Source organism: Culex pipiens, chromosome 1 (genome assembly GCF_016801865.2).
Source record: "Culex pipiens pallens isolate TS chromosome 1, TS_CPP_V2, whole genome shotgun sequence".
Taxonomy (NCBI): domain Eukaryota; kingdom Metazoa; phylum Arthropoda; class Insecta; order Diptera; family Culicidae; genus Culex; species Culex pipiens.
The window spans coordinates 114,768,087-114,788,276 of NC_068937.1; the positions used below are offsets into that span (position 1 = coordinate 114,768,087).

Below are 20,190 nucleotides of genomic sequence, written 5' to 3' on the forward strand. Positions count from 1 at the left end.
TGAAATATTGCGTCAGAAGTGGGGGAATTTTGTGAATCAGAAGAGCAACCGGATGGAATTTACGAGATTATGTATCTTTGAAGCGCAGTGATAATACAGGAGTAAGATTATTCAATGTTATTTGGCAGGTGCCATTACCAGTTACTGATAATTCGTCTTAAACAATTCGTAAACATAGGTTTTGAGTGAGACATAGCGCTTATGGAAATGTAAGCAACGAATTATGACAATCTCGATTTTATCCCTTTTCTTAAGACTGACTCAAAAGCCCCACGACTTTTTTTCCTGACAAAATAAATTATAGATCGTTTACAATACTTGCCAATTCTTGGCATCATTTTTCAAACAGTAAATTAGTTCCGCTTTGACAGTTCTAAATTGAGGCCGCTTTGCAGACAACTATTCTGCACCCAGATGCTGATGATGATGAAACGTTCACACACAAAAACAACAATAACAACACCATAAAATTCATAGCTAACAATATCGAAACTATTAATATTTTCTTTTATTTGCAAAATAATAAACATATTGTTACTCATAGATTTTAGTTTTCCTTTAACTTGTTATGTTTGCTGTTATTTTCTTCACCGCACTGTCACAGCAATTCACATGTCGTTCACAAACGTTTCTTCTGTTTCTTTGTCCGTTCGCGCGCACGTCCTTATTAAAACAGTCGTTGACTCACATTCACGCACCCACACGTACACACTCGCGCGTTCCTTTTTCAACATTCTTAGTCGCTTTTCCTGCTATAGTAGCTTAATATGATATTTTTGTTAACACAAAAGAAAACTTGTTTGTCACTATAATATAAACCTGTGATTTCTTTTTTTCTGTAACACTGTTTGCCTTTTTTTTGGAATAATATGCTTTGTGTTGAATGTTTGTTAAACTATATAAAATTTGTTTATTATTATTTTTTTTTACAAATCAACTCTGCGTTAAACCCCAAGAAGGTTATACCTTGCGCAACCTCACTCTCGTCCTTTCGCATGCGAGAAGCTGTAAATTTTGAGCTTCCAATCAAATCACATATTCCACGTGCCAAAAAAACAATCGCGCAGTAGGCTGCGCACACTTGATACACGCACTTTCACACTCGTCATCGTCGTCCCAGCAAGCATTGACAAAAACACAGAATCATCAAACAAAAACACAAGATGACACTCGTCTAAGTCTAGTCGACTTGGGTTCTTTTTGTTTCTAGTAGAGCTGCAGGAAGAACGTGGTCGCTCCATCCCGATAGGACGGATCGTCCACGATCTTGGCCCGGCACAGCGGACACGTTTGCTCCCGATCGAACCAGGTGCCCACGCACAGCTCGCAGAAGATGTGATTACACTCGAGCAGCACGGGACTGTTGAAATTGTCGTGACAGATTGGGCACTGGCCACCGCAAGCCTGCAGCTGCTCCTTCGACGGGATCGTTCCGTAGCTCTGGGGAGAGAGAACACAAAAATGCAACAATTAGTATCCCGTTGATCAGGTTTACGCCAAACAATTCGCAAGAGACCATGAAAAGCCGCCCAATCCGACCGAACCACTCGAACGGTAGCGAGATCCAGACGAATCTCTGCGCCGAGGACGGTCCCAACAGAAGCAGATCTTCCTCGACTCCCTCCGCCGACGAGGTGGGTCCTCCGGTAGAACTCGACGAGGAGCATTCCGTTGGTTCCATTCTGGACGGCACGCTGTCAGCTATTGATCATGGCCGGCGGCAGCGCAGGTTGTCACCACGCGCGATCTGCTGAACTGAAACTGTCCAAGTCATTCCAACAAGATGTGAAGACAGCCTAGCCAAGTAGGCGCGAGCGCGGGCCCCCCTTCTATTGGTAATGGTTTTTAATGGGTGTGTTTAATATTCATAGCCTGCTGCTGTTCGGCACGGTTGCCGTTAGCTATGGCTAGCTGAGCTGGGGTATTGCATCAAGTTGATACAGAGCGGCTGCCGAGCAAGGAGGTGAAGGTAAAACAAAAGTGGGGGGTGCCACAGGTTGGTCGAGCGGGCGGCTTTATTTTCACTTTCATTGTTTGGATGTTTTTATTTCGTGGTCGCCGACCAATTCGCGAATCGATAGTATTGGGGGTGCTCAAGTATTAGCTAAATAACTCGATACTTGAGTTGGATGTTAAAAGAAAATAATAAAAAAGCACGAAGAATTTTTTTCATGATTCAATAACCCTAAGCCTCGACTATCCGCTCATTACCGCCATTTTGGTCGGCATCTTGGATTTAATTACGGATTGGCAGAGCACTTTGCTTTAAAGTTTTGGAGAATTCCTGAGTTCAACGACCCAAAACAAAACAACGAATAATTTACTTTTTTCGTGAACTAAACTGATTTTTTCCAAGAACTTCGGATAATCACTCAGTCGCCAGCCAGCGACAAGTTAAGACGTGTTTTGCTCGTGTTGTCATCTCGCGTGCTTGGAAGTTTTTGACAGATGGAGATGGAGGAATCCTCCGGAGAAAAAGTTGAGAAGACCCTGCTCAACAATAACAAGTTCAGCCCGCTAGCGGATAACAAAAACAACAACAATGCCAGCCCAGCAGGAGGAGGGGACGCCCCGGCGGTTCCACCACCCGGCCAGTCGGCAGGTAAACAAAAGCAACCACCTTTGGTGGTGAAGAACACCACGGATTTTTACAAGCTCGTGGCGATAGTGGAAAGTTGTGAATTAGGTTTCAAACCGATTTACAAACTAACTCGATTTGGAACCAAGGTGACCTGCTTCTCTATCAAAGATTTTGATAAGTTGCAAGAGCTACTCAAGAGGCAGTATTTGTAAATATTGCTCGGTTTGTTCTAGAGGTCGTATCGAGGTGCTCCGATTTGGATGAAACTTTCAGCGTTTGTTTGTCTATGTATGAGATGAACTCATGTCAAATATGAGCCCTCTACGACAAAGGGAAGTGGGGTAAAACGGGCTTTGAAGTTTGAGGTAAAAAAAACATAAAAAATCTTAAAATTGCTCGCATTTCCGTAAAACTTCATCAATTCCAACTCTCTTAGATGCATTCGAAAGGTCTTTTGAAGCACTTCAAAATGTGCCATAGACATCCAGGATTGGTTTGACTTTTTCTCATAGCTTTTGCAAATTACTGTCAAAAATGGATTTTTTTTAAACCTTAATATCTTTTTCCAACAGCCTCCAACACCCATACTCCTATAGGTCAAAAGATAGGCAAATTCATGGACTATAAGCCTATGGTATTAACTTTTTGGCCAATCGCAGTTTTTCTCATAGTTTTTCGATTTTTCTACAACAAACAATTTACAGCGTTAGTTTTTACCCTGCTGGCCTCCATAGCGGCACTTTTTGGTTTCAATTTTGTCATATTCGGAATCCTCGGACAATTTCACGTAAGTTAGATGTATTGGAATTGCAATTTTGATTTAAAAAATAATTAAATAAAACATTTTAGAAAAAAGAAATAGATTTTATTTACCCTATGATCAATACGTCAAATGCTGTATCAAGTAGGCAAAAACCTGTTTTATCCTGAACCCAACAAATTGTTAAAAAATATTTTGATTCATTCTAAATGGCAATTTATCCAATCAAATTTACAACTCCAATACTTCTAATTTACGTGAAATTGTCCGAGGATTCCGAATATGACAAAATTGAGACCAACAAGTGCCGCTATGGAGGCCTACAGGGCAAAAACTAACGTTGTAAAATGTTTGTTGTAGAAAAATCGAAAAACTATGAGAAAAACTGCGATTGGCCAAAAAGTTATTACCATAGGCATGAAATTGCCTATCTTTTGACCTGTTGTTGGAGGCTGTTGGAAAAAGATATTAAGGTTTTAAAAAAAATCCATTTTTGACAGTAATTTGCAAAAGCTAAGAGAAAAAGTCAAACCAATCCTGGATGTCTATGGCACATTTTGAAGTGCTTCAAAAGACCTTTCGAATGCATCTAAGAGAGTTGGAATTGATGAAGTTATACGGAAATGCGAGCAATTTTAAGTTTTTTTTTATGTTTTTTTGACCTCAAACTTCGAAGCCCGTTTTACCACACTTCCCTTTGTCGTAGAGGGCTCATATTTGACATGAGTTCATCTCATACATAGACAAACAAACGCTGAAAGTTTCATCCAAATCGGAGCACCTCGATACGACCTGTTACACATTGGTGAAAAACTCGCTCTCAAGAAGAAGAAAGTGGAATTCTACACCCACGATTGACGGAGCGAACGAAATCATCGGGTGGTTCTTCGTGGTTTTCCTGATGAACTGAAACCGGACGAGGTCAAGTACCTTCTGAAGAGGGATCTCAAGCTGGACGCGCTGGAGGTGCATATCATCAAGCGGAAGGAAAAGTCCACCGTGGACGAAACTCCGTACATTGTGGTCTTCCCCAAGGGATACACCAATCTGAAGAAGCTCTCTGCAATGAAAGTTGTGGCAAGCACTATCATCCGGTGGGAGGCCTACCGGAACAAGCGGCCGAACGTGACCCAGTGCAGGAACTGCTAGCAACTGGGTCATGGAACCAGGAACTGTCACCTGAAAGGCAGGTGCAACAACTGTGGGGGTCCCCACAAGACGGACGAGTGCAAAGTCCAAGAAGCCGAGCCGAAGCGGTGTGCCAACTGCTCTGGAGCCCACGAAGCCACGGACCGCAGCTGCCCTAAGCGTGCGGACTTCATCCGGAGGCGCCAGCAGGCGTCGAAACCGAAACCGCCGGCAAGGAAGGCGGAGAAGCAGAGTTTAGCAGTTCCGGCTTTTACGCCGGCGGAGTTCCCTTCGCTGCCGGGCGCAGTTCCGGACGGAAAATCCAAGGATCGCCCTCGTCCCGCAGGAAGCAGCCAAGGTGGCCCCCGAGACGGTGGAGCCACGGAGAAGGAAGCCGGGGAGGTACTCTACAGTTCGGCTGAGCTGTGGGGGATTTTCTCCGAGTACATCGGCAGGTTCAAGACCTGCAAGACCCGCTTGGACCAAGTAACCCTCGTCAGTTACATGATCTCCAAGTATGGAATTTAATGAGTTTTTTTTTGTTATTATATATTGTTTTACTGATCCTCGGTCCCAACCGGGTCACAGCACCTAAAAGGACCTAATAAAAAATAAGTTAAGAAAAAAAAAACTTCGGATGATCGAGTCTAGGCTATCCATTCCATTCGGAATTGTTCCAGACTTCAAAGAATAATTTAGAGTTTTTTTTGAAAGGGTCCTTTCTCGGAATAGTTTTCAAAAAGCCGTAAGAGGTATTCGACCTATTTACGAAAAACAAATTTCAAAAATGCTTTAGATTGTACATCTACACGTCTTCCAAGTGCCCCAAACTATAAATAAATGAATGTTGTTACAATTTGGAGGAAAATATTCGTTAATCTGAATTAAATGCAGAGAATTTAAGAGTGCTGATCAGATTTCTTCCAATGTTATTGACGGATTCACCCTTAACCCATACATTTTACAATCGGGTCATTCTCCGCCAATTCACACAACAGTTGCCCCGACCCCATTTTTTGGTCCATTTTCAAAATCAAACCATCCACATTAACGACCCCCGGGTCTTTTGTGGTCTCTATTGCAAGTTTCTGCTCGAACCTAGGAGTCCGAAGGCTTGAATGGGGAGAGCACCCAAACCTCTTTCTACTCCAAGGAACCTTCCACCCCAGTGTTTGAACTGACGACCTTTGGATTGCGAGTCCAACCGCCGCCAGCGATTCCACCGGAGTAGGAATCATCCGGAAATCATCAACCCAGAATCATCCGCTTACAAAGCGGACAGCGTAACCATTCGGCCACGCACTGCCACGGAAAAAATACGTGTTTCTCAATAATTTGCAGCCTGAAATGGTGATGATTTGAAAATTTGGTGTTAAATTGAATTTTATGTGAAATTAGACGACCGATTTGAGACGTAAATAGCAAAGCAAAGTAATCCACTTTAACGACCCCCGGGTCTTTTGTGGTCTCTGTTGCAAGTACCTGCTCATTTCTAGGCGTCCAAAAGTTATGTGTGGTGAGTCACCCAAAACCTCTTTTACGCAAATGTACCGACGTTTTACTTCCCCATCCGATAGAAGGCCATGAGGATAAGGTGGGAATCGAACCCGCGCCGCATAGCAACTTAGGGATCGGCAGCCGAAGCCACTAACCACCGCGCCACGTGGACCCACATTTGAGACGACGATTTGAGAGGTACTCAGATTAAAAAAAACAACGTATTTTTCATTTAAAAAAAAACAAAATTTGTTTTAAGTTTTTTTCGAATCTGCAATAACTCAGAAAGGTATTTTTTTCATTCAGAACAAAAATTTTCATTTAAAATATTCATTAGACTGTATGTAACTAAACATGGCAGAGCTTTTAAAACTACTTTTGTGTTTTTTCGATGAAAAATACGTTTTTTCGGAATGCTGAGTTCGCTATCAAATCGGGCGTCCAATTTTGCATAACAATCACTTTGACACTCAATTTGCAAGCCATCGCCAAATTATAAAAATTACGTCTTTTTTCATACGTTCAAAAATGGAAGGGATCGTACCGAACCTCCGTCACGTGATATAAAAAAAGACCTCAACATTACGGGGGAACTTCCGGATTTATTTCTATACAAAAATAAATCATGGCTTTATTTAAGTTTATCGTTAATCTGTATTGTTTTATTCACTTTTAATGAAAATACTCCGTCTAAAGGCGGGATGTTTTTTTATTGATGGTTCGATTATTCGAAGTCCCATACAAACCATCGGATATTCGAAACTTCGGATAATCGAGGCTTCGGGTAATTCAGTCTGAATTACAGTATTCTTATTTTTGAAAATTTTTCAAATATCAAAATAGATTACATTTAAAACACTTGTGGGGAGTCATACAGTCAAACTGTTGATTGAATTGTAGTAAAATAAAGCATTTTTAAATATTTTTTTATTCGCATTGAATCTCCCAATGTTCGAAGCATTAAACAAAAAAAAAGTTCAAAGATCTCTTTACTGATGTATATATTAGAAAAAAAGACCTTAAATATTTTGCACATCACCAGTTATGCGCGATCAAAGCACACCAGGCGCGAGATGCGCGTGACGACGAACACGAAAAACACGTGTGTACTTCACCACAACCACCACGACGCACACAGCCAACTGTGTGTTAGTCACTCTCATCACGATCGTACACGATCTGCAACTTTGGAATGCTGCTGCTGCTGCTTTCGACATCACGTTTGGGGTTGATTGATTTTTTTTGGCAATCGAGTACCCCATTTGTGTGTGTGTGTCGTTTTGAGTGATGAATGATCAACGATCGCCAAAAGCTCGCTGAAAATTTGTGCCGCTTATGGCATAATGTGCAACAGGAGAACTACAAAAAAGAGTAAAAATAACACACTCACACTCACGAAATAAAAAAAAAGTCCAACTGTTTGGGCTGAGCGGTTGAGATGGATAGATTTTGCAAGTTTTATTTTGAAATTGAAAAAGACCGCGATCGAAGTGTTGGTGCGTGAACGATGCGCTTACATCGGCGTGTTGCAATGCAAGAGCCGCGCGAATGCGATTTGAGTTTTTGGGTTTTAGCACCAGATGCAGCGCGATCGGTTTCGGCTGTGGGGTCTTCGCTGTTTTTTTTGAGGGCATTGATCACCACCACTAGCAACATTGGAAATAAATAAAGCCGATTTAACAAAATAAGATCATCGTTCTTTTTTTTTTCGTTGCCATTCGTATTGAAGTTTATTGATAAGAGACACATGCAAATTAGACGTAAATTGGTGGTTGATATTGGAATGCGATTTTTGGAAATAATGATAATAATAATCATTTGACAAAAGCAATGCAGTGACAGTGGAGCTATACATCGCGAATAAAGGAGAGATAAAAACTTTAAACAAAGTTTGTCTAATTCAATATTGATATTTTTCTACAGTATGTAAAAAAGTTGGTATACCCCTTAGGCACTATTCACATTTTGTGATGAGACATGCGAAAAAATAAGTTTAACAAAAACCTAGTACCACTCCAAAATGTTTATTTAGCAATTCTTTGATAATATATTGACATTTAGTAGAACTCATCACAAGTGACCGGCCCGTGGCTTAATGGCTACGACTCCCGCCTCATAACGGAAGGTTCCGGGTTCGATTCCCGACCGGTCTCCTTGATATTATTCGACTATAATTGAACTTTGAATATGAACAAAAAACGCATGGAATCAGGAGGGATTCGAACTCACACCTTTGGGTTGGTAGTCAAAAACTCTAGCTACTCGGCCACCGAGGGGTTGACACCCCTTGAGTGAATGAATCCGTAGTGGTGAAATAATGTCACAAGGTCATTTACTATATAATACAACAATCCCTTTTCCAACGATTCCCCTACACACACTACACACCATATTCTATAAATAACTCGAAGTGGTTGGTACGGTATGTCCCCACTTCTTCTTCTTCCCCTGATGATTCCATGAAATGTGAGTTCCGTTCATAGAATCTGTCTCTTGCGGTTAATGCAACGCAGTAGGCCGGGCCGCTTTAGGGAGTGTAATACATTTCGGGGGTTCTCGAAAGTACTACAATCATTAATAAGGCTTTCTAGGCCCAGTGAAAAAAATATAATTTAACTCAAAAATGACGAACTCCTCGTCACAGTGTCCTGATGCAAACAATGATCGAGCTGTAGCTGTCACAGCCCTGCGAAGTATGTTGGCTGACATATCGGGCAGTCAGTCAAAAAAACCAGCTAGAAGTCGCCTGACAAAAAAATTTTGCTAGAAAGAGATAGGAAACCTGATGCAAACAAACGTCCAGCTGTCATGTAAACATACTTTGAATGTGTTGGTAAATTTCTGACTAGAAAGCCTTATAAAGACAAGAAAGAACTTGAGGCGTAATCTAACCATAAGTTCTTCCCGGATGCTTTCTTCGGACTGGCTGCGCTTGTGTTCGGTTGGATTAGATTAGATTTAGTAGAACTCATCACAGCACAAAATGTGTATAGTGCAAAAGAGGTGTACAATCTTTTTTACATACTGTAGTAAACCTTCACCATGCACCATTAGGGTGTAATATGGTCGTATGGAAAAAATAAAGTTGTCCAAATTTCCAAACTCCCCAAAGTTTGGGACCGATTGGTTTAGTCCTCACTTTGCGCAAAGCGATTCAATTTTCCATATAAATTTGTATGGAGAAAACCATTTTTTTGGATGTTGATATTTATCAAATCCACGTTTCATGATATATCGAAACCGGACTCATATTCGGATGCTCTGGAATCCTCTACAACTTTCCCGAAGAGAGTATGGTGCTAGCTTGCCCCTAAAAAAAGATTCAGCGTGTTCAAAACTCGTCTAAAACGCGTTTTTTGCTCGAAAATCACGTTTTAGACGAGTTTTGAGGACGCTATATCTTCTTTCAGGAACAAGTAAGCATCATACTCTCTTGGACAAAGTTGTAGAGCACATTCCAGAGCATCTGAATATGAGTCCGGTTTTGATTATAGCATGACACGTGGATTTCATAAATATCATAATCTAAAAAAATGGGTTTTCCTATACAAATTTTTATGGAAAATTGATTCGCTTTGCGCAAAGTGAGGACTAAACCAATCGGTCCCAAACTTTGGGAAGTTGTTTGGGACCCCAAAAGGAACTGAAAAAGTGCTGTGCTGGAAAATCGATTTTGATATTACACCCTAATGCATCATGCATTTCCAGTAAAATGTACTGGGAACTTATTTCGATGAAGAAGCATGTTGCTTTTAGTTCGATTGGTAATCTCAACTTTTGGATATGTTACATAAAACACCCTGACAAATCATAGACAATATATTCATCTGTTAGCTCTTTGGTCCGTAGCGAAGGTCTAATAACACCGACCAACATAATTTTGGCGCAGGCTCAACTTGAGGGGAAGCATAAAGTTTGGGGTCCTCAGAAATGCGTGCACTTTGAATTTTTCAAAACTATTTAGACAGTGGTTTTGGTGATTGGTTCTCCAAAGTTTGTATGGAGAACTAGCGCTGTTCGCTACTCCATGCAATTTTTTGCTTGTATGCAATAGCGACGAACCGCCCTAATTCTCCATACAAACTTTGGAGAAAAACCATTCGGCCCTGCGTAAATATTTTTGAAAAAATCAAAGTTTTCTTGTTATCTTGTTAGTGGCTAAACTGCCCCTGATCGCATAAATGTCCCATATGCATTTTCATCAATTTCGAGTTTTTGATGCAGTTTGGTTCAAAATCGTGTGCTCTTTCAAAAGAGCCTATAACATTCAGTACTTTGTTCTAGAAATCAGGAGGAAATCCTGTTTTTTCGTGAAAACTTTACACGTAGCCTTATGTATGGGACAATAGGGTGTAATATCAAAATCGATTTTCCAGCACAGCATTATTTTAGTTCCTTTTGGGGTCCTAAACAACTCCCCAAAGTTTGGGAACGATTGGTTTAGTCCTCACTTTGCGCAAAGCGAATCAATTTTCCATACAAATTTGTATGGGAAAAATCATTTTTTTGAATTTTGGTATTTAAAAAATCCAAGTTTCACGCTATACTAAAACCGGATTCATATTCGGATGCTCTAGAATGTGCTCTACAACTTTCCCGAAGAGAGTATGGTGCTAACTTGCTCCTGAAAGAAGATACAGCGTCCTCAAAACTCGTCTAAAACGTGTTTTTCGATCAAAAAACACGTTTTAGACGAGTTTTGAACACGCTGTATCTTTTTATAGGAGCAAGTTAGCACCATACTCTCTTCGGGAAAGTTGTAGAGCACATTCCAGAGCATCCGAATATGAATCCGGTTTTGATATAGCGTAAAACGTGGATTTTTTAAATATCATAATTCAAAAAAAATATATTTCCCATACAAATTTGTATGGAAAATTGAATCGCTTTGCGCAAAGTGGGGACTAAACCAATCGTTACCAAACTTTGGGGAGTTCATAAGGACTCTATAAGGAACCAAAAAGTTGCTGTGCTAGTTAAATTTGGGCAACTTTATTTTTTTCCATACAACCATATTACACCCTAATGGGACAAACTTCAAATGCGTTTTTCTCAGCTTGCTGTTTTTGCATATGGGACATTTATGCGAACATGGGCAGTAAAGCGCCATTAAAAAAATCTTTTTAATGGTTAAATATCATTTAAAATTCAAATGCAAACACCCACATATTTGAGATATGGGCTCAGTACGCCCACCGGAACAAGCCCCAGAATGCCCGCCAAAAACAAAAGTAATTCTTGTTACATTCTAGAATTCAGCTTTTTTTCATTTAAATGTTTTATTTAATATTTTTAGTTAAAAGCCCAACTAATTATTTTTCATTTCCATCGTGACGAGCTAAAATTGGTTCATCCGTTCCGGAGAAATGATCAGATAAAAAGTCTGACTTAGTCGTAGACAAATAAAATCAAAATTACAACTACAAATATTAATACAAGCCATTTTTGTATGGAAAGATGAAAAATGCCTACTTTGGTCAATTTCGAAGAGAATTGCTCTATGTGTTAAAATTTTTATAACAGTCCAGACTCGATTATCCGAAAGCCTTGGAAAAATTTCACTTCGGGTAATCGAATCTTCGGACAGTCGAATCACAAAAAAAAATTGTCTTTTTTTAACTGTTGGGCTTGAAGGAGCTGCTAGGCTATGGCAAACCAAGGTATGTAGATTAGATAAGGTAAGGCGCGAATTCCCAGCTGTCAAAATAGTTCGCACGAAACCCGTTTTTTATATGGAGATTTTCAGAAAAGTCAAAATTTGACCATTTTCCGGGCAAATTTTACCGGATTTTTTTCCGTGGGGTTGTTAAGCATCCCAAACTGAACCAAAAAACGCGTTTAGTTGAATTTATTTTTTTGATATTTGTTTAAAAAAATATTAGCGTATTTCGGTTCAGTTTGGCACAGCCCTCTGTCACGACGGCCATGTTTATGAAACTTAAATGTTCGACGCGAACATGAAGGCAACAAAGAAGATGAAGAACGCATTTGCTGTCAAAATTTGAAAATAAACAAACCGCGTGGTAAAAAAGGCATAATTTCAAAATGTTGAAATGATTTCCATGAAAAAATAACGACACGAGAAGGATTTCCAAACACATGTTCCCGAAGGACCCTATCCGCCAGAGACTATGAATAAATGCCCCGCGAAGTGGCGACAGCGGGAGTGGGCCAGTCCTCGGAGAAGGTTATCGAAGGATGCTCGGAAAGACCAGCTCTGCCACAATCACCGGAATCACGGATGTTTCTGCACTTGGTCGGTTGATCCCTGCCGGAGATTGCAGCGAGTTGTTCAGAAGGGTCTACAGTGGGACTTGGCCAGTCCCCGGTCCAGTACTATCCTGCAAATCTTCCCGGTCAATCGGAAGCAACAGTTCTCACCTTTTTTCGCAACAGATTTGCACACACAAAAAGTGATGTTTCTTGAAGATTTGGTGTAAACAAACATACAACACCAATACTGCTATACTCACAGAGCCCACGCAGCAGTATTAGTGAAGAGCCCACGATAAACAACGTGGGCTCTTCACTAATACTACTACGTGGGCTCTTCGAGGTTTTGGTGACTGTCAAACGTTCTAGCCATTTACAGTGGTGCCAGAGGGTTGGTTTGGCATGATTAACAACCCCACAGAAAAAAAAAATCCGTTGAAATTTGTCCGGAAAATGGTCAAATTTTCACTTTTCTGAAATTCTCCATATAAAATCCGGGTTTCGTGCTAACTAACTATTTTGACAGCTTGGGAACCCGCCTTACCTTATCTAATCTATATACCTTGATGGCAAACAAGCAAACTAACTCACAAACTTGTATGCAGGCTGAATTTTCTGCAAACAAATGCAAGTAAACTGCCAAACTATCAAACAGTTTGTTTGTTTGCCATAGTCTAATAGCTCCTTTAGTGATTTAGAATTTTAAAATCCAATATGAGACTTAAAGAACCCAAGACGGATCGAATGAGACCAAAATGGTCAAAATTGGTTGAGCCAGTGCACAGTGGTCCAGATTGCACAATTAAGTGGAGAATCGATATTCCGAAAAATGGTTAAGCTTTGGAGCTTTGGTGACTTCAGAGGAGTTGTTGCAAATGGAAAGGGGCAACTTTTGGTTTGGTTCAAAATTAGAGTGGTTCACAATTAGGGTGATTTTGAAAATCTACCTTTACAGGAATATTTTTGGGAATTTTTATGTCTTGGGAAACCATGTGGCCCTCCCCCACGACGCTTGGAGTGCGGATTTTCTTTTAAAATAACTGCTTTCGTTGGTTATTACCACACGGTCCACAAAGTTTACTTACCGTCTTTTGTAGCAGCTTGATGACGGACCGTTTGCAGAACTTGATCCGATCGAGCAGGTCCGACGACTTGGCCACCATGTAGACCGCCGACAGGATCACGCCGACGATCTTCTCCGAGCCGGAGTACGACTCGAACAGGAAGATTAGCCACGGCTGGATGGGGGCGGCCGATCGGTACAGCTGCGAGAGCGACTCGGCCATCAGGTAGATTTTGCCCTGCGGAGAAGGATCGACATTAATTTGTGGATTTAGTGTGATGTGATTTAGGGATCTTACCCGACTTTTGTACTCGATAACGCTAGGTGGCATTAGGGTGATGACAATTTTTACGACGATTGTAAGCAGTTTTAGGACCAGGTCAGACATGCAGACGGAGAACAGGAGCGATTTGAGGCTTTGAGGTTCCGATAGGTCCGGCATGAACATGATGCTGAGGAAGATGTTTTTACGCTCCAGGACAAATCCGACGACGGCCAAGGCGACCGAGATGAAGATCATTTCTCGCAGTAGCACCCAGATTTTTTTCTGGCCTTGTTTGGAGATTTCCTGCCGGACGACCCAGTTGGCGTGGGAGAAGGTCATGAGCAGTGCCAAGAAGTGGATGATTCCATCTAGATGGTCGTAGCATAGTTTTGTTACAAGGATAAACAGCAGTGGGATGTAGCGGGCGAAGGTGTCCATCATGGCGCGCGCTTCAGGGATTTGATTGAAGGCTTCATGAACCGTGGCTTCGTCGTTTGGCTGGTTGGAGCTGACACTGTTGCTGCGCGTGCCGTTGTTGGGATTTGGATTGGTTGGCGTCGTGGGTTGTTGCTGATCTCCAACACTGGCACCGGCCATGGCCTGAGCGGCTGAGGACGTTCCTCCGATTGTTCCAAGAGAAGAAGGTTGGCTTTGCAGTCCGGTTGTGGATTGTTGGGTGTGGTGTTGATGGACCGTGGAGAGTGGCTGATGATTGTGGAAATGATGATGATGGTGGTGATAGTTAAAATTGGGCATCATGGACGATCGACCGGCAACGATTTCCTCTTCAGCGGCATTATTCTGAACCCACGAGGTTGGTCGGATTCCGCTTGCTATCGATGAAGAGGTTGAAATTGGATATATCTCATTGTTGGACGATCGCAGCGACGTCCCAGTCGCATTGTCCAGGTCGATTACGACATCCGTAGGATTTCCGGTGACACCATGATGGCCGATTATCGGCGGTGAGCTAGAACCCGGTACATTGTGAGAAACAGAGCGACCTCCCTGCAGGAACAGACTTCGTCGCTCGGACGAGAACAGACTGTTGGGGTTGCGTGCTTGCTGCACAAAGGCAAATATGTCATTCAACAGATTATTGCTTAGATTTCCTGAGACACGTCCCGTCGGGTCCACACCACTGGCACCACGTCGTTCACCACTACCACCTGCACCACCACTTCCGGTAGATAGGATTCTCGCAAACGGAACTCGCCCGTTGAAAGAAGCCCGAAAGCCGCTACCACTAGGGCCACCTCCAGCTCCGGTCGACATGCTTCCTTCGGCGGAACTGATCGAGGTTTGCCTTTCGACCACGACCGGAAGTGCCGGTTGCTGAACCGCAGTTGCCGTAGATGCGACCACCGGACGATTATCGATTGCAGTCACGGTGACCGCTGGAATGTTGGCTGAATTTGTGCTACTACTTATAGTGGAATCGTCCTCGCCGGTTGCCAGTGGAGGCTTGGCGTGCCCTTCCAACGAGGTTGTTTCAATGATTGCCGGTGAGTCTACTGCCTCTGGTGGCTGTGCTGCCGACGCCGATGACGAAAGCTCAGTAGCTGAAGCTGCGGGGATCGAGCTTGAATGCGGCTGCTGCTTCTGCTCGTCGCAGACGGAATTGGACATCTTATGCCTCGATTGCACGGAACAGGAAACGGTGCGTTTGCTCCGGACACGGATGCGCCGGATGTGACCCTAATGCTGGTGCGATTTTCGCTTGTTTCTAACAGTTGGTGTTGCTGCTGCAATAGCGGTTTGCAAGCTGCTGCATTGTTGCCGGGCCTAAATTTGGACCATTATTCCGGGAGAGGTACTGGAAAAGGGAGAACAAGACAACTGGATTTAGTAACTTAAAAATTTGCATTTTCCAAATACCAGCTTGTTTATATAGAAAGAAGAGGCGTAGCTTGCGTCGTCTGTTCGTGCTTATAAAAGTACAGTGAGTCAAATATTTGTCCGTACCCCCCTGTACGGAAAATGTTTGTGATATAAAAGTACATAAAATTCGACTAAAGTGCCATGTTTTGTACATCAATCGACGCGGCAGAATGTCCTCTTTAAGACACTGTCATTGGATTTGCAAAAAAAAAATTCTTAAAAAATACAAAAATAGTTTACTGAAAAAAGTCAAAAAAAGAGGTCAAATAATTGTCCGTACCCCTTGTAAAAGTACAAAATCTGATCGATTTAAGTGAATTTATTTATGAAATGTTGTTTCTGTGTCAAATACTAGTACCTCTAGCCAGTTTGTGACAACTTTGAACTTGTGATAACTTTGTTTAGTTAGTTTATATTAAAAATTTGAATAAATTTAGTTTTTTATGTAAAACTTATCAAAATATTAGTTTATAAACAACTATTTTTATAAAATTGCTATTTTATGTTGTAAGAGTCTCTATTCAACAAGTTTTAACAATATTTGTTCGAAATATACATTGTTTTCATCTTTTTTATTGACATTTTTTGACCAAAAATACTGTTTCGGAACAATACCGTTAAACAATCCGGATTGTCCCGGAACCGGTTTAACCCCTCGGAGGGAAATTTTGTGGTGGTCAGATAGAGGACAAAAAAACCCACCTCTTGCAATTTAAAGCATCCAATTTCGTCCACTACAGCCCGATTACGAGTCCCTAGTCTGAAATTTGAAATTTTCAAATTCCCCGAGCAAAACATTGTCCCAGGACGGTACAGAAATTCTCAGTACGGAAAGTGAAAATTTCAAATTTCAGACTAGGGACTCGTAATCGGGCTGTAGTGGACGAAATTGGATGCTTTAAATTGCAAGAGGTGGGTTTTTTTGTCCTCTATCTGACCACCACAAAATTTCCCTCCGAGGGGTTAAACCGGTTCCGGGACAATCCGGATTGTTTAACGGTATTGTTCCGAAACAGTATTTTTGGTCGAAAAATGTCAATAAAAAAGATGAAAACAATGTATATTTCGAACAAATATTGTTAAAACTTGTTGAATAGAGACTCTTACAACATAAAATAGCAATTTTATAAAAATAGTTGTTTATAAACTAATATTTTGATAAGTTTTACATAAAAAACTAAATTTAATCCAATTTTTAATATAAACGAACTAAACAAAGTTATCACAAGTTCAAAGTTGTCACAAACTGGCTAGAGGTACTAGAATTTGACACAGAAACAACATTTCATAAATGAATTCACTTAAATCGATTAGATTTTGTACTTTTATTAGGGGTACGGACAATTATTTGACCTCTTTTTTGACTTTTTTCAGTAAACTATTTTTGTATTTTTTAAGAAAAAGTTTTTTGCAAATCCAATGACAGTGTCTTAAAGAGGACATTCTGCCGCGTCGATTGATGTATAAAACATGGCACTTTAGTCGAATTTTATGTACTTTTATATCACAAACATTTTCCGTACGGGGGGGTACGGACAAATATTTGACTCACTGTAGCTGTCAGTAGCGCTTGTTGTTCATTCATATGTTGATCATCTAGCAAGCAGTGTCGAGAAAAATAAATTCTAAGCTGTTTGTGTGCTTCTAAATTGACATTTCTTTTAAAAATGTACACTCAACCCCCGGTGGTTGGTCACTTTTTTCGTTTGACACTTTTTTTAGTTTGTACCCCGTTGGTTGGTCAAAGTTAAACTAAAAAGTGACGAACTGTCACTTTTCACACGGCGCTCACGCACACTATCAAAACAAACGTTTGGTAGTTTGTTTGAACTCCGTGTAAAAGGAGTGTCAAACTAAAAAGTGATCCCGTTCGTTTGACAACAGTTGGTGTCAAACCATCGGGGTTTGAGTGTATAAGAGAGCAATCTGTCAAAGCATCTTGCGACTAATACCTTATTCGCACGAGCTCATTATAGCCGGTTTTAAAATGTAAACAGGGTTTTAAAATGTATACAAGTTTGACAGTTGAGGTTATAACCGGCTATAAGGAGCCCGCACGAATGGGGTATAAAATGATGTTCACGATAACCCTTCGGATGTCGCGTGTTTTTTTTTACAAGTGTCCTTGTACAAAGGACCAGTACGCGACTGCCGGTTGGATAACGAGAAAAAGTCCATTTAAAATTGGCGCGACAGAAGTTTTGATAGCTCAGGAGAGATGACCTTTGTTTCAAATCTCAAGCAAAAACATCAAAGACTGTTATTCGATTAGACAATTGGGTCCTAAAATGAAGCTTAGATTGCTGATATTATTGTTTCCAGCGATATAGCTTATTTTTCTGAGTACAACGACCCTTTGTACGACCACAAAGAGTTTAAAATGGATTTTTAAATCAATATTGAAAAATTAACCTCGCGATCCTTCTTGACAGGAAAGCTCCTACTTGACAGTTCGTTCCAAGGGGACCATAGTTGATCCATCGAAAAAATGTTGTCTTGTCAAAAAAAAAATTGCTTTAAAATGAAAAAAAGTGATCAGCAATGGTTTTTAATCGTGTTTTTTACCGTTGTACATAAAAATTGACTTAGGGCTTTAGTACCCAATTGTAAAACGTAACTGATCTGTGTCTCAGTGCACTGTCGAACGACTGAGTATCGCATCGATTGTCAGCGATGCACAGTCAACCAAAGTACAACAGATTTATGAAATTTCCATCTAATCTTATCAGTTTGACGATAAGATATTTATTTGTAAAACCTTTTCTTAGGAATCTTTACAAAGAGCCAAATTATAAAAATAACACCGACTAAAACTTTTGGTGAAAGTTTTCGCAGCAATAATTGCCGCGTTGAGGTTGAGATCTCGAAGCTCTGTTCGGTGAACTGTTGGCCGATTGTGGACCACTTGAATCAACTAAAATCAGCACACAACAACTGCGCGTCCGATGACGAAGCCTACTGTGTGTTGATAAGATAATCTGCTGGTGTAAATGTTTTGCGCGAGTGTGAAAAAAAATCGCATGACATCACCGCAAATCGGTCCATTTGCGTGTTGTTTTCGTGAATGTGTGAAGTGAAGGTGATTCGAGGAGGCTCAGCCATCTGTCAGTCTGACGTTTCGGCCATTATGATGAAAATTTTACAGGAAAGTTTTTCATCTCCCTGCACTTGGCCAGCCAACTCGGATGCCATTCGACGGACACACTCGTTGGCCATTTGGAATGTTGATTATTTGCTTTTTCTCACGTTCGCCTGCTGCGATAAATCTATTCCGTGTCGGATTTCTGCCGAGGAAGCAAAATATGCTCGTCGAGGCCTCGTCATCAATAAAATCCACAACACACACATCCACATGTAGACAAGCTCTCAAGGCAGAAACGCACCCAAATTTTTCCCCTTACTACTTGGAGCAGTTCCAGTTGCTTCCAGAAAGTGATTCTACAAGTCCGTTCAAGTCCTCAACCGATGTGAAACGTCACCGTAAGACTTATACGAGTAAAATTACAAACGTAAAATTACACTAACCAAGCTTTAAACTGCCAAATTTACACGCAAAAAAGTGGTTTCAAATTGTTCGCGTAGACTTGGTCACCATGATCGAACTTTGTCTTCTCGGCTCTCTTTCTTGCTTTACACTGCTGACTGGTGTATTCGAGTTATATGATGACTCGGTCAGTGCACGGTTTCTGACTCTCCGTTGAATAACATGCTCTCAAGTAGGTATTTGTCTCTCGCAGTTTACACTGGTAAGACTGGTATCACACACACCATACCAGAGTGGTCTCAGGGCACTGTTTTCAACTCCGCTCTATCGTATATGTAAACAGTTCGTGTTGCAGAGGTAAACAACTTTGCGTGTTGTGGTTTGTTTTTCGTATAGAAATTTGATTTAAACGTTATCGTTCAGTGCGAGAGGTTTGAGTTTCTAATACGTTGGGCTCATTTTGCTGGCAACTTTTGAGCATTTCAAACACATTTTGAAACATTAATTTCTTTGAATAGTTAAAAAAGTAAATTCCGAACTGAATGAAGCAAAGACCAGGCCAGTTTGCTTGAAGTTAGAAGGAAAATAAAAACTTCTGAAATTTGTTTTTTCGGAATGCCTCCGCAAAAATTTTAAGTAAAATGAAGTCCTACGTCAAACATTTTTAAATTGAATGCATGACAAAAGGTCGAAAGATTCCTTAGTTCATCGATTTCCGAGCATGAGGTTTTAAGGTTTTTTTTGACAGTTTTTGAAATTCCCAAATTTTGCGTTACGTAATTAGGTTTTACAGCGTGACGTCACGAGCGCACACGCACACACATTTTTACTGAGACACACGTGCAAAATATGTAAACAGTGCAGCCGAGCTGTCAAATTTCTAACCTAAAAACCGAGTCGGCGTAAAACTTAATAAAAGAACGCTCCAAAACCTGGATTGAGCTAAAGACCTAACCTCTAGGTTAGACCGGGTTTCAAAGAATCTTAATAAACCATATATACTCAACCCCCGGTGGTTGGTCACTTTTTCGTTCGACACTTTTTTAGTTTGTACCCAAAGACAAACTAAAAAGTGACGAACTGTCAATTTTTACACGGCGCTCACGCACACTATCAAAACAAACGTTTGATAGTGTGTGTGAACTCCGTGTAAAAGCGGTGTCAAACTAAAAAGTGTTCGTTTGACAACAGTTGGTATCAAACCATCGGGGTTTGAGTGTATATCTTGCGACATAAACAAGGGGCTGGAAACTCTAATTATACTTATTAATTTTCAGTGTACTGGTGGTATTTTAGTATACTTGGTTTGGTTTGACAG

The 20,190-nt window shown here is 40.9% G+C and overlaps 1 protein-coding gene across 1 annotated transcript; it reads right to left on the reverse strand.

Moving 5' to 3' along the window:
- Positions 1-470: 470 nt before the first annotated feature.
- On the reverse strand, positions 471-19,069 carry LOC120427148 (RING finger and transmembrane domain-containing protein 2). Its single transcript, XM_039592006.2, has 4 exons — positions 18,914-19,069; positions 13,541-15,323; positions 13,265-13,480; positions 471-1,440 (listed from the first exon to the last, which is right to left on the reverse strand). Exons 2-4 carry the CDS (start codon positions 15,134-15,136, stop codon positions 1,207-1,209), a joined length of 2,046 nt encoding a protein of 681 aa, XP_039447940.1. The 5' UTR covers positions 15,137-15,323; positions 18,914-19,069; the 3' UTR covers positions 471-1,206.
- Between the last annotated feature and the right edge of the window lie 1,121 nt (positions 19,070-20,190).